Source organism: Melozone crissalis, unplaced genomic scaffold (assembly GCF_028551555.1).
Source record: "Melozone crissalis strain CALT ecotype California unplaced genomic scaffold, PUWL_Pcris_2 ptg000027l_1, whole genome shotgun sequence".
NCBI lineage: Eukaryota > Metazoa > Chordata > Aves > Passeriformes > Passerellidae > Melozone > Melozone crissalis.
In genome coordinates this window covers 5,301,326-5,329,307 of record NW_026535805.1, presented here as the reverse complement: position 1 = coordinate 5,329,307, position 27,982 = coordinate 5,301,326, and the positions used below count along the sequence as shown (strand labels likewise).

Genomic DNA, 27,982 nt, shown 5'->3' with positions numbered 1-27,982 from the left:
CACTATTCCTGCTAGCACTCCTCAATCAATCAATCAACCAATCAGTCAATCAATGAACCAACCCAGCAGCTTGGGGCAGGCAGCCGCCAGGGCAAAGTTTGGGAAGAAATACTGAGATGTGACAAAGGGTAATGGATTGTGCCAGACACTCTTAGCTGGAACATGAGACTTTAATTTGATATACAGCAATTTAAGTTTATACTTTTTTCCCTACATCTGACAAACTATCGCTGCATCACTAAAAATACCTATAACGCATATTAAATCATAGCCACAAGAACATTAAATGTGTTTGCACCGAACAAACCAGACTAATAATGCATCTCCGGATTAAGCAGCAAGACTGTTGTCACACTGTAACTCGGACTCGGTCTGGAGCGCGTCTCAGCCCTTTTTTACCTCATAAAACGTGAATATTGGAGACAAACTGGATGGTAACACCGCAGCACTTGGTAACGCACCGGAATTCACTGAACAGGTAAATAAATAGATCACTTTTTGAATCTAGAAAGAAAACCCGGCACGGGTTCCCACATCGTGCGATTTCAGCGGTGTGACAGCCCCGGCTTTCCCCGCTCCGCGGCTCTGGGCCGGGCCCCTCCCGCGCCTCCCGTCCCCGCTCGGCCCCTGCGCGGCCGCGGCTCCTCCCGCCCTGGCCGCGGCACCACCGGGCCCGCCGCTCCCGCCCGCCAGGATCCCTGCGCCGCCGCCGCCGGGAAATAGTCCCCTCCGTGCTCGGGGCCCGCTGGCCGGGTGAGCTCCACGGCGCGGCGGCGCGGCCGCGGTCCGGGAGCAATGCTTCCTTCCTTCCTTCGGCCGCGCCGCCGGCGCTGCGGCGGCATCCCCGCCCCTCGGCGAGATCCGGCCGGGCCGGCGCGGAGGGATTCCCGGCGCCGGGGGAGGGGGGCGCGGCGGGAGGGGGGAGGAGGTGCCCGAGGGGGGGGCGGGGAGGGGGCAACATGGCGGCTCCGTATTAACTTCCCCCCCCTCGGCAGCCAGCGCTGCCGCCGCTCTCCCCCGCTCCCAGCCCTGGCATGCCGGGCACGATGGAGAAGGGCGCGGAGCTCTTGGGGGGAAAGAGCCGGACAGCCCCCAACGGCGCCAAGAGCAGCAGCCCCTCCAACGGGCACTACTCGGAGCCGGAGAGCGGCGGCGGCGACAGTGGCGACGAGCACGGTGCGAGCCTGGGGCCGCCCCGCCGGCGGCGGCAGGGGGGTGGCGGAGGCGGCGGGAGGGGCGGCGAAGCGAGCCGAGCCGCCTCCCCCTTGCCGGTGCCGGGGCTCCGCCACTCCGTCCGTGCCGCGGCCGCGCGTGTGCGGGGCGGGGGGGCGGGAGCGCGCGGCGCGGCCCCGCGGCTGCCCCCGCGGTACTTAACGATGGGGAGGGAGTGTCTCCCGGGAGCCGCCGCCGTCCCCATTGTTCCGCTGGAATAAACTCCCCCTTCCGCCTCCTCCTGCCCCCTCCTCGGCGGTCGTCGGGGCTTAATCCGCGGCGGCGGCGGTGGGCGGGGGGTGGCGGGGGGAGGAGGTGGCTTATTCCGCACGGCCGCGGCGGGGGCTCCGCCAGCCCGCCCGCCCGCCGCACGGCGGGAGCCTGGGACGGCGCCCGGGGACGCTCCAGCCCTTAATTTCTCTTCCCCCCTTTGCCTTGCAGATGTAGGAATGAGGGTCGGAGCGGAATACCAGGCGCGCATTCCTGACTTCGAGCCCGGTAAATGGCTTTTCGGCTGTAACCTGACATCTCCCGAGGCGGGAGGGGCGGGCTCGCCCGGCGCTCTCCGGCGGCGGGAGGCGGCCGCGGGGCTCTATTTACGGTGCTTTCGAGCCTTTGTGTCGGCGACCCGGTGCCGGCGGCGGGAGGCTTGGCCGGGGCAGCATCTGCGCTCCGGGGGCGGGGGGCTCCGCGGCGGGGGATCCTCACTTCGTTATCGGCCGCATTATGTGTATCCGGCGGGAGGCGGTGAAGCAGAAAAAAGCTTGATTTTTTTTTTTTTAATTTTTTATTTTTCCCCCTGCTTTTCCTTAAACCTACAACCATAAAAAATCTTTGCCGAGGGGTGATGGATGTTGTCGGGCACGGGTGGGAAGTGATGCGCCCTGCCGGAAGCGGAGCAGACCTGGCTGCTGGCTGGAAGATGCGCTCGGTGGGAAACTCCTGCTCCCGGTTTTGTGTGCTGTAGTAGCCGGGCTGGCCCCGCCGTGGCAGCCTGAGCTGCTCTCCTCCGCCTTCCTCGGCCCCCAGCCCCGCCCCGAGCGATGTGGGTACGCTCGCCCAGCCTGGTACTCGGCTCTAGCGAGTTAATTGCGGGAATGCTGCCGTGCCTTGCTAGGCTGAGCAGGGAGGGCACGGAGCGTTCAGCAGTTTTGCTGTAGCTGTGGGTCAGATGAAGCTGTGTAGTTTGCTGCTCTCCAGGCAGGCTCCATGGGTGTGGGATGGTCTCTCACCAGAGGGGGATTGCCCCCAGGGTGCCTCCCAGGGCTGCAGCGAGCCCCTCGGGATGGACACAAGACCCCGCCGGCCAAAGAAAAGGCCGGGGGAAGGAAAGCGCCAGGGCGGGATCAAATGAATGCGTGATCTTGGCTTAAGGGAATGCCTTCCCCTAGGAAGGAGCACGCAGTCCATGTCTCTTTGTTAATAAGGCTAATTGTTTGCACCCTTTATTTTTACATTGCCTACAGAAAAATATACGCGGATAAAAATGATGGTTTCCAACCTCCAGCCTGGGTTTGCTTTTCCTATAGGCCACTTAAATTAGAAAAACACCTAGTGTTTGTTTTTCTTTTGATTAAAAGAACTCTTCAGCCCTTGTAGGACAATTGAGGTTCTGTGGTTTCAATTTTGTAAACTGGATGTGCAATAGTACCATTACATTAGTAACTACAGAACTAATTTTATGCTCTCCTATAAGCAGACTTTTTAGAGCTCCTAAGTGTTTCTGGGGGATGGTATTCAATTAATACCCCTTTCTCCAATAACTAGGGTTAATATATACTCACCCTATCGGATTCCTTAATAATGGAAATGTTTCTTTAATAACTCCTGAGTTACAGGCATAATGTTTTATTATGAGTTATTATCCTTCTTGGTGTGTGTATTTTGCTTATTAGGGCAAGAAGGTAGTGATTTATTTTGGAACACCTAAGTCTTACAAAATAAATTTAAAAGTCCATCAAGTTTAAAAGTACAGCACTTACCAAGTTAACAGATTGTTTATCTGAGGAGATATCAGCAAGATCTTATTCTTTCATCTCTTTGGTTTTTTGGTTGATTTTTTTTCTGGTGAGTTTTGAGGCATAATTTCTTAGAGACAAAATTCTGTGCCCTTACAGGTACATTCAGGTGACTTTTTTGTAGCAAGTGAGGTAATAAGCTCCCCTTTAGTTCCAGATTTGCATATATGGACATGGCACTGCATTTGATTATCTTTAATTATGTTTCTTCTTGGAATTGTTCTAATGCTCTTTTTTTAGGGTTTATCAGATACTTTAGAGTATGTGTTTATTTGCAGTACTTTTGAGTGCTGTTTTTTAAGCCCCTTGAGATAAATAGGTAGGAGAAGGGAATCAGTGATGGGTAAAAGTAGACATAACTCTAAGACACAAAAGTCAGGCATAATAAACCTACAGAATACTAAAATGAGTGGAATAACACCAATCCTTGGGTTTCACTTGGCCTGTCTTGAAAAATAGCCATAAGCAATGCTCTACAACAATACACTGAATAACAAAATATTCATGATTAATGTTGTGATGGCAGTAAACATTTTTTAAAAATTTAATTTATGTATAAAACAAGATCATTTTTTAAAGAAAACATGCCACTGCTTCTCAGTGTCTCATGGAAGAAGTGGATTGTGTTTGGGGGCAAAATTGACTTTAGTGTACTCTCTTACCCCGTCCACACCATATTACTTTTACAAGCAAACTTTCAGATACAGCTTAAGAGAAGTAGAGTTTTTAATTTTCACCAACTGTTACAGCAATGAGAGAGGTTTTGTCACTGCAAGAAACAATTTTAATAAGTAAACTTGGGTATTTTACTTTATCTAATTTGCTGAGTTAACATACCATCTCTTGCACTCAGATTTTTGTCTCCTCCTCCTGGTTTTCCTATAGTATTTGATATTCTTGGTGAAAATTTTTCTGCTTGTGTTTTCTGACCCACCTATAGATCCAATGGGATGTTACAAAGCTGGTATCTTTATATTGTGGGTTGTTTGCATTCTTTTGGAAATCACAGTAGAGAATGCACCACTCTGTTGTGTCACCCACAGAGAACTGCTAGAGAAGTTTTATTCTACTCAGATTCAGACTTCACAATGGTTTTAGTATGAATTTTGCCTACTTAATGCTGAAATACTTCATTTCCCATTTGCCCTCTTTTCAGGGCTGGAGCTGGGGCTCTCAAGAAGAATATTTTGTACCATTTAAGGTCACTTAGGAAAGCATTTGTCTGTATGTCTTTATGGCTTTTCCCTCTCTAGTCTTCTGATAGGAAAACAGGCTTTTAAAATTTGAAAATATTAAATGGTGTGGGGAAGGCTTAGTCTTAAGCAGAGGAAGGTACATTTTCTGCTGGAAACCCACATGCTTGTAAATTGCCATGCTGCCCTGCAATGCCCTCACTGTGTCCTGTATGTTTCTGGGTGATCACTTTATTCTCAGTACCTGGCATCCTGCATAGAGCTGCACCAGCTGTGCATACCCAGCTTCTAGTGTGAAGCTGCAATTTAGAGAGGGTCAGTTTGCTGCTATGATTTCCCTGTCCTGGAAATGGGCAGAAGTGGTGCCTGTTGGTCATCTTCAGCTGGCTACATTTCCTCACTGGCACTGGCAGAGGGGTGCAGCAGCAGCTGAAGTGCAGAAGCCTCTTCCTCAGTGGCCTGGAGGTGTGTTTTGGGGAGAGGGAGACTTGTTATTCTTCACATGTAGCTCTTGGTCCTTCTCTTCCTCACTGGCTTACACGTCTTCTAACACACTTTAGTTAACATGTTGCAGGGTATTTCCAGCCTCCCTCCCTTGTAAAAAAGATCGTGTTGCCCTTGAGGTGTAACACAGCCTCTTTGGGGGTTAGGGATGCTTCCTTGAGTGCTTGGGGAGGCAGGAAGTTACCAGGAAGGTAGGTCATGGTCTTGCATATGGAGATGATGCCTTAAGTTTTAGTTTTCATATTTTTCAGATTCTGTGCTGCCTTGGTGTGTAGTTCTGAGCTTCATATTAAGTGTTAGTAAGTTCTCTTCACAGGGTAGTTAGACAAAACAATCCTTTTGCAGCTTGAGAACCAAGGATACAAGGATCCAAGGTTACAGCCTTCAGGCCCAAAAAGCATAAACAACAGTGAATTGAAGAGAGCAAACAAGGAGGATGGGACTTCATAACCTGAAGCTGTAATTGGACAATTAACCCCAATATGTAAATGGACCAAAACTTATAAAAGTGTGAAACCTTGTGACTGGTTGTCCATCTTGTGGTCATTTTGGGTCCATCTTGGGTGTAGTCCTGGCCAGGCTCTTGTACTGCCCAAGGTGTATCCATTGAGGCCTTTTAATAAATACCTACTTTATTCTTTTAGCTCTGTCTAGTGTCTGTTCCAGATCACCTCTCAAGGCATCAGAGATGGAGGGATCCCTGTCCTACAGCCAGGGACATGCTGTGCTGAGGTCAGGGTGCCTTCCTTCAAGCTACCGGTATGCATCTCATTATTCCTTTGTCATCCTGGCTTTTCTTTGGCAGTGTGAAGGTGCCACCTGAATGGAAGCAGATGTCTGATTCCTGCTGGGGACACAGCACTGCTTTGAAAAGGGATGTTCTGGTGGTTGTTGCTTGTTTGTCATGTGAGGGTTGCACCTCATCAGGGGAGTGTCACCACATACATGATCTCCTGCAGGCACAAGAACTCTGAAACTAATTTTTCTTTTGCTTTAGTACTTGAATATTCAGTATCTGGTAATATCCATGATATCCCCTTGTCTGCAAGTATCTTAAGTTTAGATTTTTTTTTTTTTTCCTCATAACCTGAGATTCTAATACCTTCTCTGGTGGTCCTGCTTTCTCCTCATCTTTAGGTAGAACGAGGTGCAGGATACTGGTCATTTACTTGTGACAAGAAAAATGTTGTGCCTGTAACAGCTTGCCCTGCTCTTCATGAAGTCTTGCATTCCTAATAACTAAAAATGTCATGCTTTTTTATTCTAGAGTGGAATGTTATATTAAGGAGTTCATTCTTGTGTACCAAAAACCTTTCAGAGTTTAGTAGTGCTTATGCCTTGAACCTGGTGCTTTATGAGTGTATGTACATTCTTAACCTGTTACAGAGTTTATGCTGCACTGAAGTTATCTGCCTTACACATCTCATTTTGGAAAGGCGCAGGAGTTCTTTAATTAACTGTTTTCAAGTTCACAGTTGTGATGGATCAAGATTGCAGAGATGATAGCAAATACAAAACACTGCCAAACCGAGGAGGGAAGAGCAACAAAACATAGTACATAAAGGGAAAGCACGACGCTGTTCTTTTTTCCAAAGCATGGGGTTTGGTTTTTTGTTTGCTTCAAGCAAGATGTAGAGCCTAAATATAAAGTGTGTGAGCTTAAAATGGAGTGAAAAGTTACTTGTTTCACTGAATAAAAAAAGCTGTTCTTCTCCAATAAGGATGCAAGGATTTCTCCTCTGAGGGTGATTACTCAATGAATTCATACTGACATTAGATATAAATCCAATTGTTGAGCAATTTCTTAGCAAGATAAAGTGTTGTGAACAAATAGATTATAAGGGGCTTTATGTTTTAGACTACATTTGTGCAATAGTAGTGGAAAGTGGCTCTTGAATGAATGCTTTTACAGTATTGGGGAGTTTGCTGTTACAGCATGTTTTCAAAAATCATATGCTCTGATGTAGTGCTTCAGTGTTTGTATCAGTACTGCTCTGTCCTGATGGGTTGGGTAATTTGTATTGCTTCCCTTGCTACGTTGATGTGGGGGTAAAGAAACCAAAACCAAAAATTACTTTTACATCTGACTGCTTTCTCCAGCTGTGCAATTCGGTTGGCTATGAATATTAAAGTTATAAAATTAGAAAAATCAAAACTAGAGGGAGATGAACAGAATTGTTTCTGGTATAGTTGTTAGTATAGTTTCTTCTTGAAAGGGATCAGGGATGGTGACTGAATTCTAGCTCTTATCTATGTGCGCTTGTTTCATGGAAGTCTAACTGACCACAGCAGGTCCTAGTCCTCCTATGATAGTGATAAATGTTAGAGCCCTAACAGGCAATCAAACTTCAGGAGAACAAAGCTGCATCTTTTCCAACTTCACAGGGGGTGTATTTAGATATGAGGAAGAAATTCCTCACTATGGGGTGGTGAGGCAACTATGGGGTTGCCCAGAGAAGCTGTGGATGCTCCATCCCTGGCAGTGTTCAAGGCCAGGCTGGATGGAGCTCTGAGCAGCCTGGTCAAGTGGAAGGTGTCCCTGCCCATGGCAAGAGGTTTGGAACTAGAAACGATTCCTTCCAACTGAAGCAATGCACTTAGTGGTTTAATTGTGGTAACCAGGATACTGTCTAATATTTAGTTGTACTTGAACATCTGAAGAGTAGTGTTCAGATTCAGCCATTTGATACCTTAAGGAATTAATTGTGAATTAGTCCCCCCCCAGTAGCTGGACTTCTTACTGTGGTTGGCTTTTGCTTACTGTCACATAGTTGTTCTCTAGATCATAGTTATTAAATAAATACTGAGAGTTACTTGTTTTCTTACAGGTGCCACAAAATACACTGATAAAGATAATGGAGGGATGCTTGTATGGTCTCCATATCATAATATTCCTGATGCCAAGTGTAAGTCCTCGCCTGCTTAGGAATTTGGGTGCTTAAGTAAACCAAATAATTGTTTCTGGTGTGCCTGTTTGGTCTTCATTTTACACCCAGTGAAACTGCAAATAATTAAACACAAAGCTTCTTTTTCTTTATTTAGAGAGCTCCAGGTAAAGCAAAGATGATTTTCTCTTATGTTAGTAAAGTCTTTATTTCAAATCATACTGCCTATTTTGTATTATCATCATTTTCTGTGAAACCTTTTGTTATTAATTAAAGAATAAGATATCTGAACATGAGGAACTTGCTGCTTTAAATTCCTAGGAGAAGGAGTTGCAGTGGATGAATTTAGAAAAGATTTGTTGAGGCCCACTTCAGGGGGAAATTATTACTGCTGTCACAGAAGGAAAAACCAAATATTTTTTCCCTTTAGGAGTGACCTGAAATACAGGAGTCAGCTGACTAAATGTGATCAGTTATCTGTTTAATCTAGTTTAAACTTGTTTGCTGTGCTAGAATTTCCCATATGTAATATAGGGGAGTAAACTTTGAGGATGCAACCATGAGAACCTCATCCTCAGGACAGTTTCTGTCTTATAGCAGTAGTTAGAGATTTATGTCCCTCTATGTTTGAGGGAATGCACCTTTAACTACTGCAGAACAGTTAGAAATAAAATACAGCTGTGATCATTAAACACTTTTTTCATTCCTTTAAAGTACAATTAGCTCTTTGCAGCAGCAGTGCACGGCAAGGGTATCCCTTGTCCAATTCAAGAAGGAGGATTTGATTATTTCCTTTTCTTGAACATGCTTCCTTTCACTTTTTAGTTCCATTTAATTTTGAGCTCTAGAAGGTGAATAGGAAAACGTTTAGTTTAAAAATAAAGTGAAACTTAATTTCAAAATTATGAAAGTTCAACTCAAAGCTGGCTCTAATATTGCTAAATATGAGCTTTAAAATTTTATTCCTTAGTTTTGTTATCTAATTATTGAATTTTCATACTTTCTATTGAAAACTGAAAATGTGTCATAGTTAAAATCCATATTGGTTAGTGAAAGCTATAGTAATCTTGAGGATATGCATAATCATTGATATAGGATCTCCTTGCTGTAATTTTCAACATGTTTAGGAATACAAGCAGGAGAAGTAGTTAAATTTGAAGCTAACTCAGAGGGGGTTCCAGAAAGGCATAGCCTTTCAATAACCAGCTAGTCTCTGCTTTGAATAAATAAATAATGAGCCTCTGTGGTTTTGTTGTAGTAAAAATGTGAAAGAAAGCAGAATTAGCTTGTGTAAAAAGTTTATAAAATTAATTGTTCAACAATGGTCAGTGGGTTTCTTTATTATTAATAAAGCTGTGAGTATATTTAACATTTTGGGGGACCTGGGCCTAAGCATGGGGAGACTTTCCCATGTTAGATTGCTAATTCTGTCATAGAGCAGAACTGAGTATTAAAGAGTAATTCTGACATTGCTTTGTTACAGTGGATGAATACATAGCAATAGCAAAGGAAAAACATGGATACAATGTGGAACAGGTAAGTGCTGTGGAATGAGAGTGCTCATTTAAAGGATTTTTTTAATATAAAACTATAACACAACTTATTTTTCCCCTTGGTTACCATTAATTAACGCTGTTTCTCTTCAGGCACGGCAGCAAACACTGCAGTTAAATGGATCTGCATACAGTTGTGGTCTGGATTCTCTGCAAAAGATTGAGCTCTTTGTTTTCATGACATGCTCAGCTTGTAATGTGCACTTTTGAAAGGTTTGGTATGTTTCTTGATACACTGGGCATGTCATGCAATTGTGTGTGTATATTTACCAGAAGAGTTTCTTAGGGAAGCAGCTTACAAATTTAAAGTTTAACATTAGAATGGAAATATAGTACAATTTTGAACCATTTATTGATAGACACTGAAAAGGTTTCTTTCGTATTGAAAAAAACCTAGAAGCCAACTTCAATTGAGTGGCTTTTTTCGGAGGCGGGACACCAGACTCAAGTTTTAGCTCTGAAAGTAACAAACAAGTTCACTTTTTATTTAACAGCCTTTGGCTACCATTCCTTAAAAAGTAGGGATAAAACTTTGCTGGTCTGCATGTAGTTCTATCACAAAATTCTTCATAAATTCATAAATTCTTCATAAATTCTTCAATTAACCAATCTGTGTGAAAGTGAGGTTACCAGTTGCAAAAAAATATTTGCTGTACAATTGAAAAGAAGTTGTATGATCAAGTTTTGGAGGATGGAAGCTTGCTCATCACCTGCTGTCTGACAAAGAGGCTGCCAGTGTTACAATGTCCAGAATATACCTGTGGTTGGGTGTTACTTCTTTATGCCTTGACTTCTGTTAGGCAAGAGGAGGAACTGATGGATCTCAAGTCTCCAAGAGATGGATTTCCAAAATAACTTCTGGTACAAAACATTTGTAGACTCCTCACAATGGAACAGAAATTCTCCTTGCAAGAGGTGTTTGTCACTTGCCGTTTTTACAGAGTTTGCTGTGTGCAGGTTGTTAGATGTGAAATCAGGGGCTTGGAGAGATGCTGGTGATCGTGTCTGTGCTGTGTGATTGAAACTGAGTGCATTACATTGCCCAATTCCCATGCCCAAATCTTGGCATTAAATCTGCCTGTGGCAGAAAGTCCAATGAACATAAAATCCTTTTAGACTGTCTAGAAATTAAATTGTATAAGAAAATATATTTAAATTTCCCTTCCTTATTAGGCGCACATGACAAAGTGGCCATGCTGTTATTTGTGGATTGGAGAGTTGTAGAAAGGCCACTCTCACTTTGAACTTTCAGACTTGCATTCTGGATGATCCTCCAGCTACTGAAAAGTATTTTTATTAAAAAGCATTAATACTTGAAGTATTTTTATTTTCTTTCTTGTGTGGGCTGGTAATAAAGGCCTCTAAGGGGCTGTGTAGGTGATATATGCCTGTAAAGTAAGAAAGCAGGTCAGTTTTGAGCCTCTCAGCCTAGTTCAAGCTGCTCTAGAATTACTGCTGCCATGCCAACCTTAAATTGTCTGGCTTTCATACCATTAATAGAGTATAGATGTGCCCACTGTCTCTGAAGAGAATTTTGTAACCTATAGTAAACAGCCAATACAATTGTAAATACATTTTGAGAAGGGATTCTGCTAGTCAAATTTTATTTCAAACAAATAAATTGCCTGTTTTTATTTAACTTGTCTCAATGTTTTAGAAAATTGACTAAATCCAAAGAGGGACTATTTCTTTTCAAAGGCTCTTGGCATGTTGTTCTGGCATAAACACAATATTGAGAAGTCCCTTGCGGATCTCCCCAACTTCACTCCTTTCCCTGATGAATGGACAGTTGAAGATAAAGTCCTGTTTGAACAAGCATTTAGCTTCCATGGAAAGAGCTTTCACAGGATCCAGCAAATGGTAAAGTAATATTTTAATCAGAAGCATTAAACAGCTCAGATGCACTAAGAACAAAGGCTCCTGTTGGGCTAAAATTTCATGTTGATTTCTGTGTAAAAGCTTCAGGAAGAACCTCGAATATAAGATTTAATTTAATTTCATCGTGTCTCTTGGACATGCAGCTTTTTCACTCTAATGAAAAAAGCCTTCTCCCCTTTTCAAAAATGTGTATGAAATACATCCCTCCTTTCAATCTTATCAATGCATTTAAAATATTGTTTAAAGTTTTATTTATTTATAAATGGAGCAGAATTATAATTTTGGGTGGAATTTTAAATTTTAAGTGTTAATCTGTTGATAAATTCTTCTAGCTCCCAGACAAGACCATTGCAAGCCTTGTGAAATATTACTATTCTTGGAAAAAAACTCGCTCTAGAACAAGTTTGATGGATCGTCAGGCTCGTAAACTAGCTAATAGAAATAATCAAGGTGACAGGTGAGTTTTATGTTCTTAAGTAGCTAACCAGAGACTGAATTCTTCCTAAGTAGAGATGTGAACTAATTTCTAGCCATTGTTTCAGTGTGAACCATGTGTTTCAGGTTTGAACCCCTGTTGTGCTATCTCTGGTTTTAGCAAGAGGTTTGGTACCTGTGCTTTAAGAACTTTATCACTCTGGTCTGTGTGAGTTGTAATAGGAGATGAGTGTTTTAATGGATAACTGTAAAAACAAGGATTTAAACCCTAAAGTCTGTTACTGTCTGTGCAGGAGTGTTTTTGTGGGGGTGGGGTTGGAATGGTTTCTTAGTTTGGATTTCTGAGCTAATATGGAACTACAACTGAAAGCACAACCAGTATAAAGAGCTGACACAGTTATAATGCCTATGCATTGTTTTAGAACAAAAGTTTATATAAAGTCTTTTTTTAGAAGACTTACAACTGTTATCAGAGAGAATTAGAGCTCAGAGTGGTTTTGTTTTCTTGCATAGAAGGGAATAACATTTCTCACAGTTATTATAAAATCAAAATTTTATTGTGCTCGGTATATGTGATAATTAACTTGCACTTTTAAAAAGGTGATATGTGTAGCATGTATAAGTAATATAATCTATGTTTATATGGGAAGCTGTAATTTTATGTCTATAGAAAATTGCTTAACTGGAGCAAAAGGGGTCTTTTTAATTATATGTTATTTTGAATAACTTCTGAATCTAAAGTTCATATGCTTATTTAGTGATTCTATTTCTGAAAAATTGCAAGTTAAAATTAGTTTGCTTTTAAAATAGCAGCTTGGAGGGGTTTGGTAATAACTAGAAATTTTAGTTTGTTTTTGTATTAATTTATTCAGAACTTACATTGTCAGAAATGACTGGATTTGGCTCCAAATTGACTGTTCTCTTTTTAACCTTTTCCTTGATTTAATTCAGTAAATTTCATTTCCCTCCCCTAAATTGCTAGATTTTAAGCACGTTGGTGAAAAAGCAGTCCCATGTTTTCCCATCATGTGCTCCCCACAGACTTCAGCAAGGGTTTGTTCACCTGGTGCAGTGGTTTGAAAATTGGTCTATTAAAACTAATGGGGCAAATGAAAGGTTATTTCTACCCTTGGTATATAGTTGGCCACATAAGTGTTCATGCTGGCACAAGTGGTTGAATTGAAGAAAGGTGACACCAAAATTCTTGGCAGCAGTATCAGCACTGCTTAAAGTAACTTTGAAACTGTGGTTTTTGATTGCTTATTTATCATAATAATTACTAGAATTTAATACAGAAAATCATGCTTGTAACAGCTGTCTTTTGACTACAAATAATTTTGAGATGCCATATTCTCAGAATAGATAAATTCAAGTAGATAACTCTTACCCTGGTGCATACTTAGATTTGGGTTTAAAAAGTAATAAAGTGACCAGCTTTTTTATGATCTGTCTTTAGTGATGATGACGTAGAAGAATCTCATCCAATGGATGGAAATGATAGTGATTATGATCCCAAAAAAGAAGCCAAAAAGGAGGTAACAGATAACTTAATGGTGAATGTCAGTTTGTTTGTTTTAAGTGAATGTGTAACTGTGAAGACTGCGTTGTAGTACAGAGCTTTAGGTTTCAACCTGCTGAACTCCCAGGGTCTTTAAGCAGTCAGGATCTTGATGATTTCTCACTGAAACAAAATTGTATCATGTATTTTTGCCATTTTGTAGCTGTAAATGCATCTCTCATTGCCTCCACTGTGTCCTGAGAGCTCTTCAATTTTTGTGAGAGAAGTATCCTCTCACAACCTAGTAAAACAGGTTTTATTTGCCCTCCTTCAGTCTTGTTAATATGTTTACACTTTTACTGGTTGTGAAGTATTTGAATCAAAATGTTTTCTTTGAATTTTAAAATTAAATTACATTTTTCAAAGAACAATCTTTGTTGTTTGTTCAAAGCCACAATGAGGTGATGCATTTCAACTAATATGTGGTTTTACTGAGATGCTTTTAACTAATAGATGTAGAGGAAAAACATTTTTGTCCTAATGAGCACTTACTGTTAGCTTTACAGATGACTGCTGTGTTCAGGGTACGTTCAGGTTTTAGGAGTTTGAGTTCTTGTTCTAAACATTAAGCTATCTATGAACAAGAGTAGAAAAACACATTTAAGTGTGTGTTTAGTTGTTTCTTTGATCAACTTTAAGCATTTGTCTTCTTCCTAAATCAGCCAGTTCATGCTTCTCACGAGTGAGAGGAGAAGTTATGCAAAACTTCAGCACTCCCATGAAGGGGTATCTTGGATTATGAATAAAACTTTGCACTTTTCACAAAAATAATATTGAGTAAGGGACTGATAAGTTTAGCTTGTGTTCTGAGCTTTGCAGTGACCTTCAATGTATCCCTTTATCTACTGGCCTTGGGGGGAAAAGGACAATTATCCCTTTCAGTGAAAGAGTTCAAGATTACTTTTTTAACGTGGGCATGTTTTATAGTACTTGCAATGTCACATGGTCTGATAATGTACCTTTTTACTTTTCTCTGTTCTAACAATGTCCCTGCAATCTAATGATTGGAGTTGCTGCCTTAGCCATGTCTAAATAAGGGCTATTTTGCTCAATTTACTTGGTTATAGTTTGAATCATGACATGCAGTCCAGAATGCAAGTGGTGTGTTGATAGACTTCTAGGAAAAGGACAAATAGATTTGTAGTTTCTGATGAGCTGTTTGGATCTGCACAAGATAATTTTGTGATCTAATAGTTCTGGTAGGATTTGCATGCTTTCACTTCCTAAGCAGAATATAAACTGAGTAGGCTGCCTGAGCACACAGAGCAATGGAAACTTTGTTACCAGATAAAACAAAAATAACTTAAGCTCTCTATTTTGGCAAAACAAAATTATGAGAGAATATTTTCACTTTAAATCCAGATTGAACACACAGGAACTGCAATTTCATACTGAAAGAGCAATGCAGAACTAAAACCCAAATAAGTATAAACAGGGCAGAAGTAAACTTAACCTTGAATTTTTTGCATGTCAAAGATGTAATCCTCTATATCAGTTTTCTGGGGAAGAGCACATATCTTAAGTGCTTTTAAGGTGGCCTCTATGAAGTCTGAGGGCTGGATTAAGATGTTCTATTAGCTGGGGAAGAGAATGTGGCACAAGGTCAAATGTAGTAAAACATTTGAAGGCTCTGTTTGCTGCTCTGCACTACTACTACAGAAAATAATAATAATGATAATAATAATGGCTGCTGCACTTGGTTTTGCAGTCACTGTGATCAGATGACCACCTCCTCTTAACATGCATGGGTGCCAGCAGGCAGGAGTAGTAGGGAGCTGCTTGAAGTAGGGAAAAGCCTGAATTCTCTTTCTGTTCTGGTACTAAGCATTCCTTTGAATTAGAATATCCTTGCAGAGCAAGTAATTTTTGTGTCTCTGCTTCTGGGCTATAGGGAAACTGCTCAGTTGCTCTGAGGGAGTCACATACATGCAGAGAATGTTTAGGTGCCCATACATACCAAAACAAAGACCTAATTTCCTCTTTGCTATTCCTTTCCTTTCCAAAGAAGTAAATAATCAAAGCCCATGTTTTCTGAATTACATAGATTTTTATAAGGACTGCAGGGGTATGTCCATACTCTCTCTTCCAAATCCCAAATCAGCTCCTCCCCATCCCCTCAAACCAAACAGTACAGTCTCTATGTGGAGAGTGCTTACAGCAGGGAGAAATGTAATTTTGCATTCTTGCCTGGCCTAGTTGAATTTGTCATTCTTCTCCTTTAGTGTTTGCCCAAATTCTTCAAATCTGATCAGAAATAAATGTGTAAAGTCACTGATTATTTGTTTTTAAAACGAGATACATACGTGTATATTACTTATGTAAGAGATCCATAATGTTTGCCCTCTGTCACAGTATTCAGATTGGGATTTCCATACCATTTACTGTATTTGTGGCCATATGAAAAAAAGTTTTGAGAACTGACCTTTCCTAGAGTAATGCAGGCTTATCCAGCAGATGACTGGTATGCTCCAACTCATCTGCAAGACATAGATGGATACTACATGCAAAGGAGGATGTTAGCTTAAGTTTTATTTGTCATAAATATGACATTACAATGCTATCTGATACTTCATTCTTTTTAGTAAAGTTGTATGCAAGATACTGTTATTCTTTAATGATTTATTTCTTGTAAATTAAAGGGCAATAATGAGCAGCCTGTTCAGACCAGCAAAATAGGTCTGGGTAGAAGAGAGTATCAGAGCTTGCAGCACCGCCACCATTCCCAGCGTTCCAAATGCCGGCCACCCAAAGGCATGTACCTGACCCAGGAAGATGTGATAGCTGTTTCCTGTAGTCCCAATGCAGCCAACACAATTCTTAGACAGCTGGATATGGAACTAATCTCATTAAAGCGACAGGTACCATGGGTTATTGGTCTTGGTTTGCTTTTTTTTTTTTTTTTATCTCAGATTGTTCTGATTGTAATGGTTTTGAAGATTCTGAAACTTCTTTAGATTCTGTGAAGATTCTGAAACTTCTTTAATGTGAGTCTTCCTCGTTTTGTTCCACAGTTACCCCCACAAGTGCTGGATAGTAGCTGCTCTTCAGTTTTGTTTTTTACGTTCATCTGCTCTTTTGGATAAAATGAAGCAAGATTACTTTTTACTTTTTTTTAAAAAAGGGTAGCATTAAAACAGTGCTACAAATTTGGGGACAGGAAAAATCAAAAGTCACATTTGATTTGAATTTTTTTTTACCTTGTTAGAAGTATTTGTTTGAAAAGCAAAAATGAGACCAATGGAGCAGAGGAAGTTACATTTGTTATGCTTTAACTTGTAGCCATTTTTATGGATGTCCTTTCCCACATACTATAAAAGTATGAGAGGTGTGTGGAACCTAGATGTGTGGACCTAGTTATTTCTGTGTTTGAATTGATAAGTTTTCTACTTATTAAATTTAGAAAAGCTTTTTAGTCTTCACCTTTAAGAGGAAAATTGCCTGCATCCTTTGCATGAAGAAATTAAATTTTGGCATTTCAAGTTGAACCATGTAATTATTCAGCTTCTAAGGGTACAGTAGTTATGTGCATGCTTGCTTTCTAGGAGCGATGGGGCTACAGAGTCAAGGCTTATCTTCTGGAATTTCTGTCTCCTTATAGAGCTGCCATGTTGCAAAATCATGGAGTGAATAAAGGGTTTTTTTCATGGGATTTTTGCTCCGTTATGTTCTTTTACAGGAGAAATAAGCTTCTTTCTGTCACAGCAGGACTCTGGGGCTAAATAGCATAGGTGGGTTTCACTCTTTAGCCTTAAGTGTAGGTGAGTTTCAGCCTTGAGGTTGTGTTTCTCTTTTTTCTCTTTTTTTTTTTTTTTTTTCTTTTTTTTTTCTTTTCTTGCAGTGATCTCAGAGATGCAGCCTTTGGAATCCCCTACTGAGTTGTCTGCTTTTGTGTCCATGCTTAAGAACCCTTGTAATAGCTGTGCACCATAGTATGCAAAATTATTTTCTTACCTATGTTATGTGCTTTAATGTCAGATTTAAGTGGTTCGTAGATGTGTATATGTTCAATTTGGAAGGTCTGTCCTTTTTATAAACTAAGAAATATTTAGAATAATTTCAGGAATCCCCTCTAATTAAATTAGAATGATCTCAGGTCAATGAAAAGCATCTGTAAGAAGGAACTAACTGAAAACATCTCATGAATTTATTTTTTTTTTAGAAGGAAGAAGTTAATAAGTTAATATATGCAATACATCTCACATGTCTAAGAATGAAGTTTTGTGTCTAGAGTATTCTTAATTCTTCAAGAACCTATGCATCCTTATCAAAAATTACTTGTTGTGAGCAACTTTTAATATTCTTGCAAACAAATTGTTCTTTTGAAAGACTGGCTTAATTTTTTTCTCTATAGTAAACTGTTGTGTTTTGTTTTGGTTTTTTAAAGTTTTTTTTGAAACAGTTAAAAGTAGTGAAGCCTTAAACCATAATATTTCTCTTTTTAACTTAGGAGGTACACTTGTGGCAATCCTAGTGAAGATAAATGTGTAAAGTGACCAACTTTCTTTGTGGAGCTGATTAACTTTGTTGTTTTTGACCAAGGTTCAAAATGCTAAGCAAGTAAACAGTGCACTTAAACAGAAAATGGAAGGCGGGATTGAAGAATTCAAACCTCCTGAGGTAAATCAGAACAAACACTGAAACTTGTGGCCTTGCACTTACATTAGTGGGAAGCTGCAGAAATGTGTTTTGCTACAGCCTGGTGTTTGCACTCCAGCAGCAGCTTAAACAGGATCCATTAAATTACATGCAGGGGGGAGTCTGGCTTCTTTACAAGAAATCAGTGGTAGGCACTTTTTAATGGCAACTGGTTGAAAAAAAGAAGCAGAAAAAACTGAAATGTCATGTCTGTTCACAGTAATAGGGGGCTGAAACTGAGCCCTGATACATGGGGGCTTTTTGGATTAAAAATAGGTAATGTAGATTGTCAGTAATAAATGGTGTTCTGTGTGAAAACGTGACTATATATACATTTTGGCATCTAAAATGAATGATCTATTACTACTGTAGTTCTGGTTCTGCTCGTTTTAAAAGGCTTGGATATGAAACATAACATGAATGCAAAATGCTCTAAACACCAAGTCCAAATAGTTTAGGTAAATGTTACTGTAAATTCAAACTCTGTCTGCATAAAGATCATTAGCTTGTGCATAAGTTATTATGTAGCTGATACTAATAATTACAATAAAACAGAGGAAAAACTGCTGGCATAGTTTTAAGCTTAATTCCATAAACACTATTTCCTCTGCATGAAAGCAATCTTAAGCTATAAATTTTTTGCTTATAAGCAAGAGGTTGTTACCTATTTTGCAAACTGTAGTGCAAGTAAAATAGATTGTTGCTCAGATATCTTGCAGCTGTTGAAGCAATTTAATGATCTTTGTGCCATTTTTCTAATTTTAATAGTCTAATCAGAAAATCAATGCCCGTTGGACCACAGAAGAGCAGCTTCTTGCAGTACAAGGTACGTTAACAGTAGCAGCAAGTTGAAATGTGATGCAAAGGATTTGAAGAGGTGCTTAGACTTATATTTGTATTTCCCTCTAATGCAAAGCTAAACTTTATCTGATCACGAGGAAAACAGCAAAACTATTGAGAATATTTAGAACATTTATTCAAGCAATGTGACATTAGGCTTTCTGTTACCCATGTTAAATTTCAAAGAGAAGAGCTATGCAGCATTTAACAACTGTATTGGTACCAGAAAGTCCCTTTAATCATCTTCTAAATTACATTACATGAATTTCTCTAATGTGGAAGACTAAAGCAATTGTTAAAGTAACAAAATGTGAAGCATTTAAGACATCTCCAGTATCCTACGGTAGGAAAAAGCAGAAGTAAATCTGCTTTACTGTTGCTTTTCTCTGTTCATGAGGGAGTAATGGGCAGGTGTCTACCCATCAGGCCTTTTAAGATCTAAAGATGGATATGGATGTTTGACTAAGTCTTACTCGGCTAAAACCCCAGCATTTTCTGATAAGCTATTCATACAGTTTATTTGCATTTATTTCATTTATATGAAGGAAAACTGACTTTTGTATTAGCATGCACTGCCAAATCAAGGAACATGTAAGGGAAATATCTGGAGATGCTGTCTTGAAGGCATGTATTGACTCACTTATGGGGATCATCTTTTATAAAGATAATAGCTCAGTTATATGTATGTGCTTTATTCCTCTGTATTCTTCACCTTGAAAATGAGAGACCAGGTTTTAATATTAAAATATTCAGTGGATCAGGATATCACTGTAAAGTTGTCAGGTATGCCATACCTGGTGCTTGTTTATTAGCCAGATGACTAAACCTAAAGTTAGGTTATTTTGATGTGTGAATGGAAATGCAGAAAGACTTGGTGAGTGTTAAATCATGCCTTTCAACTTACATAGTTCATGCTTGGATTTGCATCTCCAAACTGTCCTCTGTCCTAAGTTCATTCTCTCCCTGTTGATAAATACGTCAGTATTTTGTTTCCAGATGCAGCTGAAGGAGATGTCTCTAGTATGATAGCCTAGTAAAGACAGGCTTGCTGAAAGAGTGGGGAAAATCCAGGGTCATTGTGCCTGCCTTGGAAAGAAAGGATTCAAACCATCTTGCCTTTTAGTTTAGTTATTGGAGTTCTGTCTAAGCAACAGTTTGGGAAGTGATAAGAATGCAGTCAGTTTTTGTTAAGCTATGACACTGTGACCAACAAGACAAATAACTAGAGCCTGAGCAAAAGAGAGTGAGGGTTGGTGGTGACTCCTTGGAGAGGAGATCCAGCCTTCTGGTCTCTAGGGATGTGGTTCTGTGTTTTATAGAGGTAGTCAGCCTTAAGGATAGGGTGAGAAATCTGTTTTCATTGACATGTGCTTATATGCATTGTTTCCTCTGTGGACCCTTTCCCTTGCCACCATATAAAATGGAGGTGAGAGGGAATCTTAATGACAAGAACAAAGTGTTCTAATTATCCCTCCCTTACTCAGTGCTTGCTCACTCTCCTGGAATGAGAGGGCTGTCTCCCATGCCTCAGGCTAAGGACCCTGATTTCTTGCTTCAAAGCAGTTCCTTGAGGTGGTAGACTCTAGGCATGAGGGAGCCATGCTGTGTTGTTCCCTGGGTTTATTTTCAGAAGGTAGCCACAGTTGCTCTGCTAAAAGCTTCCATAATGTGCATTAGGCTTGGATTTGAACCTTGACTTGAACGTGGGGACATTTAGTTCATACACTTTAAAATAGATTTATTTCATTAAATGTATTGGTATATTTTGGCATATGCTTTTAATAATTTTACAGAAATCACAAGCATTAAGCAGGTAGGTGGCACTTACATGATTTGTTCATTTGAATTTGGACACTAACTGACCAAGGAGATTGTAAATATAATCTGCAGTAATATAATTTTGGTACTGTTTTTTGTAAACATGAAAATACTCGTTATCTGCAGGCTAATCTCAAGGGATTGCCAGTAACTAAGGAAGAGGTAATGAGAAAACCTATCTTAAAATAGAGCTGTGTGTAATCTTAAAAGCAGTGTGGGTGCCTGCAATGGGGTTGTGGACTCAGATTTACAATCTCTGAGCCAGTATATTCACAGTATAATTTATCAGCTATCAGTTCAACTTTGAATAGTTGTTGAATGTAATGGGCTAGTTCATCAGTTAGTGTTCTTAAATTACAAAATTTTATGTGCAGAAATGTATAAGAATGATCATATTTTCAAACTAAGATGTTGGCCATAAAAATGCAATTGCAAAAGTGTTTTAACACTTGTTTAAGAAAACAAATTTGCATTGTAAAGCTGTGCATGACTTTCATGGCATTGCGGGGGAAAAACAGTTGGGACAATCAGGATGTAACTCTACATAAGATAGTTGCCAGGAGCACTGTAATCCCATCACAGTGGAGCTGCAGCTCCCATTAACTGTTTCTGCCTTCTTGTGGTGCTGTATCATATTGCTTTGCACCCTGATTAATATTGTGTTGGCTGTGCTGTACAACATGAAGCAGCGTAAACAGAATCAAACTTGGATTTATGAGTTTCTCCAAGAGAGATATTCAAGATAAATTGCTGTAATCAAGAGCATGCACGTGTTCCAGTGTACCTTTGCAGCTGGATGAAGTTCTGAAGAGCTTGAAGGATTCCTGTGAGCTGGGCTGCTTTCAAATGAGCTGGGAGAAAACCATTCATTCACACATGGGAAGTGAGGCTATGCAGTCCTCCTTTTTGAGCTTCACTTTCATCAGCCTAATAAAATTATTGAGTCAAGGTTTGAACACGTGATTAATAATTTGGGGGTGTTTAGCACTGAACTTGTATAAGGATGCATAAGAAATGTGCACCAGTTTGACAGGGATGGTGACTTGGCAACAACTCTTAGAGATACGCCATCACCTTAGACATTAAAGTTTTATAAACACACAGTGAATTTTCTCTATTTCTTATGTGGCTTGGAAGGCTTTTAAAACGTCATTGTGGTAGAGCAGTGGTAATACCATTGAAAAGAATCCAAAGTGAGCAGTGCTCTGTGCAGCTAAACTAAGGAAATTTTAGTTTATTTAGATTTTCTTTTCAAGAGTTGAGTTCTCAGTGAAGGCAAGAACACCTTGTTTTCAAGCTGTTTGCTTGGAAATAGACTTTAAGACCTTATTTTCTGACAACTTGAGTTGAAGATAACCAGCAGGCTCAGTTATTTTGCAGATTAAGGGAGGAAAGAAGTGTAGCCACCATAGTAACATAAAAGGCTGAAATCACTAAAAGTCCATATTAGTTTTCTAACAGAAATGTGCTTTGTTCTGCTGGGCACCTTGCTCACTTGATTAATTGTACAGGATGTTAGATATATTGCAGTGGATGTTTCATGTTCATTATAAATCAGTAAGGGTGGTAATGGTAGGGCAGACAAAGAATTTTAAAATACTGGAGGCAATGTTGTGTGGGCACACACAGCTTTTAAGGAGTACAGCTGATACCTTGTACAGCTGATAAAGCACAGAGCCAAATCCCTGTCTTTGCCTTGCCTGGATCCATGCCCTCCCACATGGCTCTGAAATCTTTCCAAGGTTCCTGCAATCAGGAGGGTTGTATTCTTTTGTACGCCCCAGAAAAAGATACTAAATAATGTAGCTGGGCTCCTGACAGCTGAAACATCAGCTTCAGCCGCAGAATTTGTTACTGTCCTGGAGGTGAACTTTTCTTTTAAATTACACAGAGTGTACATTACCACATCAGAAGTGCCTAATAACAAGGAAAGTAGAAAGGAGAAGAACAAACTGAAGGTCACACTCTTGACAATTAAGTTGAAAAGGAACATAGCTTTCAGATTTGAAACAACTCTCACTTTCTGAACACTTTGCTTCATTTTCTGAAGTGAGGCATGAAATCAGGCATAAATTTCTTTTCCTGTAATGAGAGAGAGTGCCTGTCCTCTAAGAACTGTAATACGTTCCAAATGAGTTTAACTATCACAAGTTGCACAGGAGAAGTCAAATTGTAATCCTCTCATGCATAACTGACAGCAAAAAAAGCCTTCTGTTTACTCAGTCTGGAACAAAACTGGTAATTTCTTCAAGTCTCCAAACTTTTTGACACTTGTAATTAAAAATATACTTTGTGCAGCTAAAAGCTGTGGTCTGCGAGGTGGGAGAGGTTGAGGATTTTTTTCCTTAAGCAGTAGAGGGGAAGAACTAGACACATGGCCTAAATATAACAAAATATATATAATTTTTATTATAATTCAAAATTTAAGCTAAAAACAATGGAATGTTGCACTCTATTTTTTGTATTATATGCAAATGTAGTTTTAGAAGTATTTAAAATATATATTGGGGTTTTCTTTTGAAGTGCTCATAAACAAAAGTGACTACTGATGTCAGTACAAAAATTAATGAAAAGAACAACGCAAAGCTCACCTGTCATGCTGCTTATTAGTAGAGGATTTAATCATGGAGACTTTTGCTGGGCCATCTTATAAGCAGGCACTAGTAGCTTAAATATATTTACATTCTCCAAGGTTTGTTGGGCAGGCTTTGTGGGGTGAACGCTTGGCAGTTGCTCTGTGTGGCCTGAGTAGAGTGTCACAAGTGCGGGAATGAGCAGTAAATTGTGATTACAGAGCTGTGCCCCCTGTTCTGCCCTCTGCCACTCCTGCCCCACTGGCCGTGGGAAAGGGCCCTGTGCGTGCAGCTGGTGTGGAGGGAACCTGTAGGAGCTGTCGGTGTTTGTCAGCTGATATTTCTAGCATTTTATTCTGTTTACAGCCATTCACATGTGCTCAGTCACCCCTCCTCCCCTCCTGAGCTGGTCTTGGGCTTCTGCCCTTACTGTGAGCACACTGAAAGACTCACTCTGTTTGTCAGAGGCCAGATCTCTGTGGTTTTAGGTTGAGAGATTTGGTGAATAAGCCAGGATCTTTTAAGAAGAATGGGTAATGACTTTATTAAAAAGTTCTTGATTTGTATGTTGATAGCTGTGCTATTAAGAATTACTTTGTTTTAATGGAAATTGAGGCCTTCTCCTAATTGAGAAGTTCTCCTAATTAGCAAGTCCTCGGTTTGCAGGTCCCATAGGTTCTCTCTATAAATACATCACACGTAGCTGTGTCTGACTGATTCTTCACAGCTATGTTATTTACTTTGCCTTCCAGGTGTCCGAAAATATGGTAAAGATTTTCAAGCTATTGCAGATGTAATTGGCAACAAGACTGTTGGCCAAGTGAAGAACTTCTTTGTAAACTACAGGCGTCGGTTTAACTTAGAGGAGGTATTGCAGGAATGGGAAGCGGAACAAGGAACCCTGGCTTCTAATGGTGATGCTTCTGCTTTAGGGGAGGACACAAAAAATACTTCTAATGTGCCATCAGGAAAGAGCACTGATGAAGAAGATGAGGTGTGTTTTGTGTACCAGAAATAAGTAAGCATGGGTTGAGGAACAGCATTTTATGTAGTGATAAAATATAAGGTTAACTGGTGTGGAGTGGCAAACCGCATTCTAAAGAATGACGATGAGCTTGCGTAGAACTTCAGCCAATGCCGTTAACCAGCCGGGAGCAGGACCGCACCTTTGATAGTGACGATCACGTTACTGTTTTACCGTTAAAATACACTTCTTGCTCTAGAAGAAGACTTGCTTTGTAAATATTTTTAGTTCTGCTGTCCATAATGTTTTGGTTGGTGATTTCTTTTCAGTAACTTCTCGGTTCTTTGGTTTGATTTTTTTAAATGCTGTTTCCTGTGTAGTGGCCAGTGGCAGCCCAACCGCGTGAGGTCCCGGCCGGGCCGGCCGTTCACACCGTCTTGTCTTTGTCCTTTGCGCAGGCACAAAGCACTCCGGCCCCTCAGTGTTTAGGCCCTTCACCTCCAGCACACGCCTCTGCTCCGGCCCCTGCCGCTCCCGTGGCAGCCCTAAACCAGCCGCCCCCGTTACTGCGCCCGGCGCTGCCCGCCGCTCCCGCTCTGCACCGCCAGCCGCCGCCGCTGCAGCAGCAGGCGCGCTTCATCCAGCCGCGGCCCGCGCTCAACCAGCCGCCGCCGCCGCTCATCCGGCCCGCTAGCTCCGTGCCCCCCCGCCTCAACCCGCGGCCCGTGCTGGGCGCCGGCAGCGGCCAGCAGCCGCCCTCGCTCATCGGCATCCACACAGAACCTCAGTCCACTCTGCACTGAAGGAGTGCCGGCGCCGTTATGCTGACTCCCGCCTTTGACAAATTGGATCCGTGTACTTTTTTCTCCCCTTCGTTATTCGGAAAAAAAGAGCGAGCCTTCACAGGTATCAGACCAGTTTACCAGAGGAGCGAGCTAAGAACTAGACACGGAGCGACGTCAATGACCACCTGTATAAAAATATTTTTATGCCGAAGACTTGTACAGCAGAACAATGCCTACGCTGCAGCCCTCCTCTGTATGAATAACTGTTGAAGGAAGCTAACTTCTTAAATGAATAAATGTTCAACACACCAAGATTTTGTTTAACTGATTTTTACTCTATTTATTTTATTATGGTTCTTTATAGTCAAGCATCTAACTACAGGAAAGTAGTCTGGCAAATCTAGACATAGATAATATTGTAGGAGACTTAAATGTAGTGTTGGGGTTTTTTGTGTGTGTGAATTTTTTAATTTTTTTTTTACCTTTTAGCAAAAGAAAATAATGTCTTTAGGTTCAGAATGTTTGACCCTGTTTTAGATAACAGCATTTCACACACTTGTAAAATGTAGGTCTTCTCTCCATGTTTTTCTCAGAGCATCTTAGCTTGTTTTAAAAGGTACTGGCTTATTAAATGCTCCTCTTTCAGAGTAATCTGAAGACTCAGTGAGCTATTGTACCAAATTTATTAAATCTCATGCGCGTTCTACTCATAGAATTTAACTGGAAGCAGGAGTCCAGTTTCTTGCTGCAGTCCTTTGGGCTGGGCAGGATAGAGTGGCAGCAGCTTCCACCACCCAGGGGGATGACAGGAGAGGAACCATCTAGCAAGAAGTATTAATTTAATTTGTTATTCTGCTAATTCTTCTAATGTAACTACAGTAGAATTCCAAGAATTCCATTCCTCTGAGAATGACTGTCTGCAGTTCGTGTATGTTAGATCACTGATACCTTGCTTGAGCATTAATGAGGGAACTGTAGAGGCTGGTGGTGCTGGTAGAGTATCATGAGAGTAGTTACCTCCTGCCAACCCAGTCTTACTTTTAAGTGATTATCTCTTGACTCCTGCTATATTTCTGACAAAGTTGATTACATGAGCTGAGGGTATTGGGGGAAGGACAAAGGTGTTTGTTTATTTTATTGACTCAGTAAAATCTGCATATAAATATTAATATTGCTTCCAAATTATAGGAGTTTGAAAGAAACTCATTTCACTGCATTCTCATCTGAAATCTTGATTGATGCCTAATAATCTTTCAGGGCGTGGGGGTTTTTTTGTGTTTTTATTTGTAAAAGCAGATGCCTCTAACCTCCAAGTAAACCAGGCTGCAAATATGAGTAGCACTGTTCGAAACCATGTGATCTGAATGAAGCTATTGAAAAATAATGCATTCTTGATTATGTAATAATATTCATGTTGACTGTTGTACTATTTTGAAAGGTTTTTTTTGCTTGTAGCTGAAATGTCTAAAAGTCATTTTAACTCCTTTTTGTTTTTAACTAGATTTGCCCTTGACTAAAATGAGACTTCTTATGCAAATGGGATGTGCTCTCCCTAGGTTTTTTTCACAGATAAATTAGGTGGTCTAATGATCAGTTTAGCAGCTAAAGGTGGTCTTTTTTTAATGTTCAAAGGGAAGTTCTTGTACTATCAGATTCTATTTCATTTGAAAATCTAGTATTAAAGTTTGATAGCTGTAACCTGAATTGAAGTTGAAGTGTTGACCTTTATGTTTTAGTTCTTCATTTTAAAATACTCTCAAATCAAACTTGAGAGATTTTCCTTTCTGAAGAGCTTTCACTGGTGTGCTGAGGTGTCGTGCAAAAGGTCTGTCTTATAAATTTTCTTTTGCCTCAGAGTAGGTGCTTAGCCACTATGTGAGCATCAGATGATCCCATGTCTAACTAAAGCAGAATTTTAAAACAAGCACCAAGGAGTTAGTGGTCATGGAAACTTGTGTTCTGGGAGTCAGGAGTCTTTAGTGTGCCCTCGTTAGCTGCACACAAATCTGGCTGCTCTCTGGTCTTTAAAACCAATGAAAAACCAAGATGGTACATTTTTACAGTTCAGTTGTTAACAGTGGTAAGATTAATCTTCGGGATTTTTTTCTTTTCTTTTTTTTTTATTTTTTTCTTTCTTTTTTTTTTTTTACTTTAAGCATTGAGTCTCCCAGGTGTGTGTATTGTACATCTGCTAATTTTTGTCTTGTCTCTTGTCGATAGACTTCAGTATGCAGAATGTTGGGTGTTACAGGACAGTTGGCCACCACCAACTGCTATGAAGCTGTTCAGTACATTGTAATTCCGTTTAATCTTGTTTAAATATTCTATAACTGGGCAAAGGTGCTGTATTTGAAGGGGGGAGGGAGGGTCAGAGATAGGTAGGGTAGTATTTCTTAATTTACCTACACTGTAGCACACAGTAGGGAACTCCTAGCATTTGTAGTACTAAATAACTTTGTACATAGCAAAATGTCTTTATTGTGTGCTTTGCAGAATATGTGCAGACAGTTTGCACGTCCTGTTTTGGGGGGTAGGGTATGTTTTAAGCAGTGTTTGCCTGGAGAGTGATTTGCTTGCTGCTTAATCAAAGGATTAAAGTTTCAAAGAAATCTGTGTCTTCTATTTTTATGTACCTTGTAATGGTCTAATATGTTAGGGCCCTTATACTGTGATTCTCTTCTAAATTCATTTCTATTTTTTTAAGAATTAGAAATAAAATTATACAATGGTGTTGATTTCAGTGGGAAATTTCTTTGGCCATATCTAGTCTCCTGTTTTGTCATGTAGTAATGAACTCTGACTTCAAGGTTGGCTTAATTTTGTCACTTTAAAAAATGTACAATGTTTGCACACTAACGTTGGGCAGAGAACGTGTATCCTACATTGTTCAAAGCTAATGTAACTCTACAGCTTTTTGTACAGTTTATTTTAGTTAATAAAGCAAAACAGTACTAAAAAATTACATTTTACAAATGCAAAGCATAATCAGAACAACATGTATTCAAGAAACAACACTTGCAAAATATGGATGTACAAGAACTATCAGATTTAATTGTTGCACTTTAAATCAGAATGGGTACGAAGTTGAGCAGGTATTTCTGCATTTAATAAAACAATCACTAAACATTGCA

The 27,982-nt window shown here is 40.3% G+C and overlaps 1 protein-coding gene across 4 annotated transcripts; it reads left to right on the top strand.

Annotated features, from left to right (window-relative positions):
- The first annotated feature begins 951 nt into the window (after positions 1 to 951).
- RCOR3 (REST corepressor 3) lies at positions 952 to 27,982 on the top strand. Of its 4 annotated transcripts, none has more exons than XM_054279354.1 (12): positions 952 to 1,176; positions 1,654 to 1,710; positions 7,756 to 7,833; positions 9,296 to 9,348; positions 11,064 to 11,225; positions 11,576 to 11,700; positions 13,135 to 13,213; positions 15,876 to 16,094; positions 17,776 to 17,853; positions 18,640 to 18,697; positions 23,855 to 24,096; positions 24,525 to 27,982. In XM_054279354.1, the coding sequence occupies exons 1-12, from the start codon at positions 1,035 to 1,037 to the stop codon at positions 24,867 to 24,869; spliced, it is 1,638 nt and encodes a 545-aa protein (XP_054135329.1). In that variant the 5' UTR covers positions 952 to 1,034; the 3' UTR covers positions 24,870 to 27,982. The 4 variants fall into 4 exon arrangements, with proteins under 4 accessions (XP_054135329.1, XP_054135328.1, XP_054135331.1 ...); XM_054279353.1 differs by having other exon boundaries at positions 13,135 to 13,231; XM_054279356.1 differs by lacking the exons at positions 952 to 1,176; positions 1,654 to 1,710; positions 7,756 to 7,833; positions 9,296 to 9,348 and adding an exon at positions 9,500 to 9,578 and having other exon boundaries at positions 13,135 to 13,231.

Excerpts from the sequence above, each read along its gene's own strand:
- RCOR3 (XM_054279353.1), top strand. The coding sequence starts at position 1,035 with ATGCCGGGCACGATGGAGAAGGGCGCGGAGCTCTTGGGGGGAAAGAGC. Across the intron at positions 1,711-7,755 it reads CATTCCTGACTTCGAGCCCG|GTGCCACAAAATACACTGAT; the intron begins GTAAATGGCTTT and ends GTTTTCTTACAG. Across the intron at positions 11,701-13,134 it reads AGAAATAATCAAGGTGACAG|TGATGATGACGTAGAAGAAT; the intron begins GTGAGTTTTATG and ends ATCTGTCTTTAG.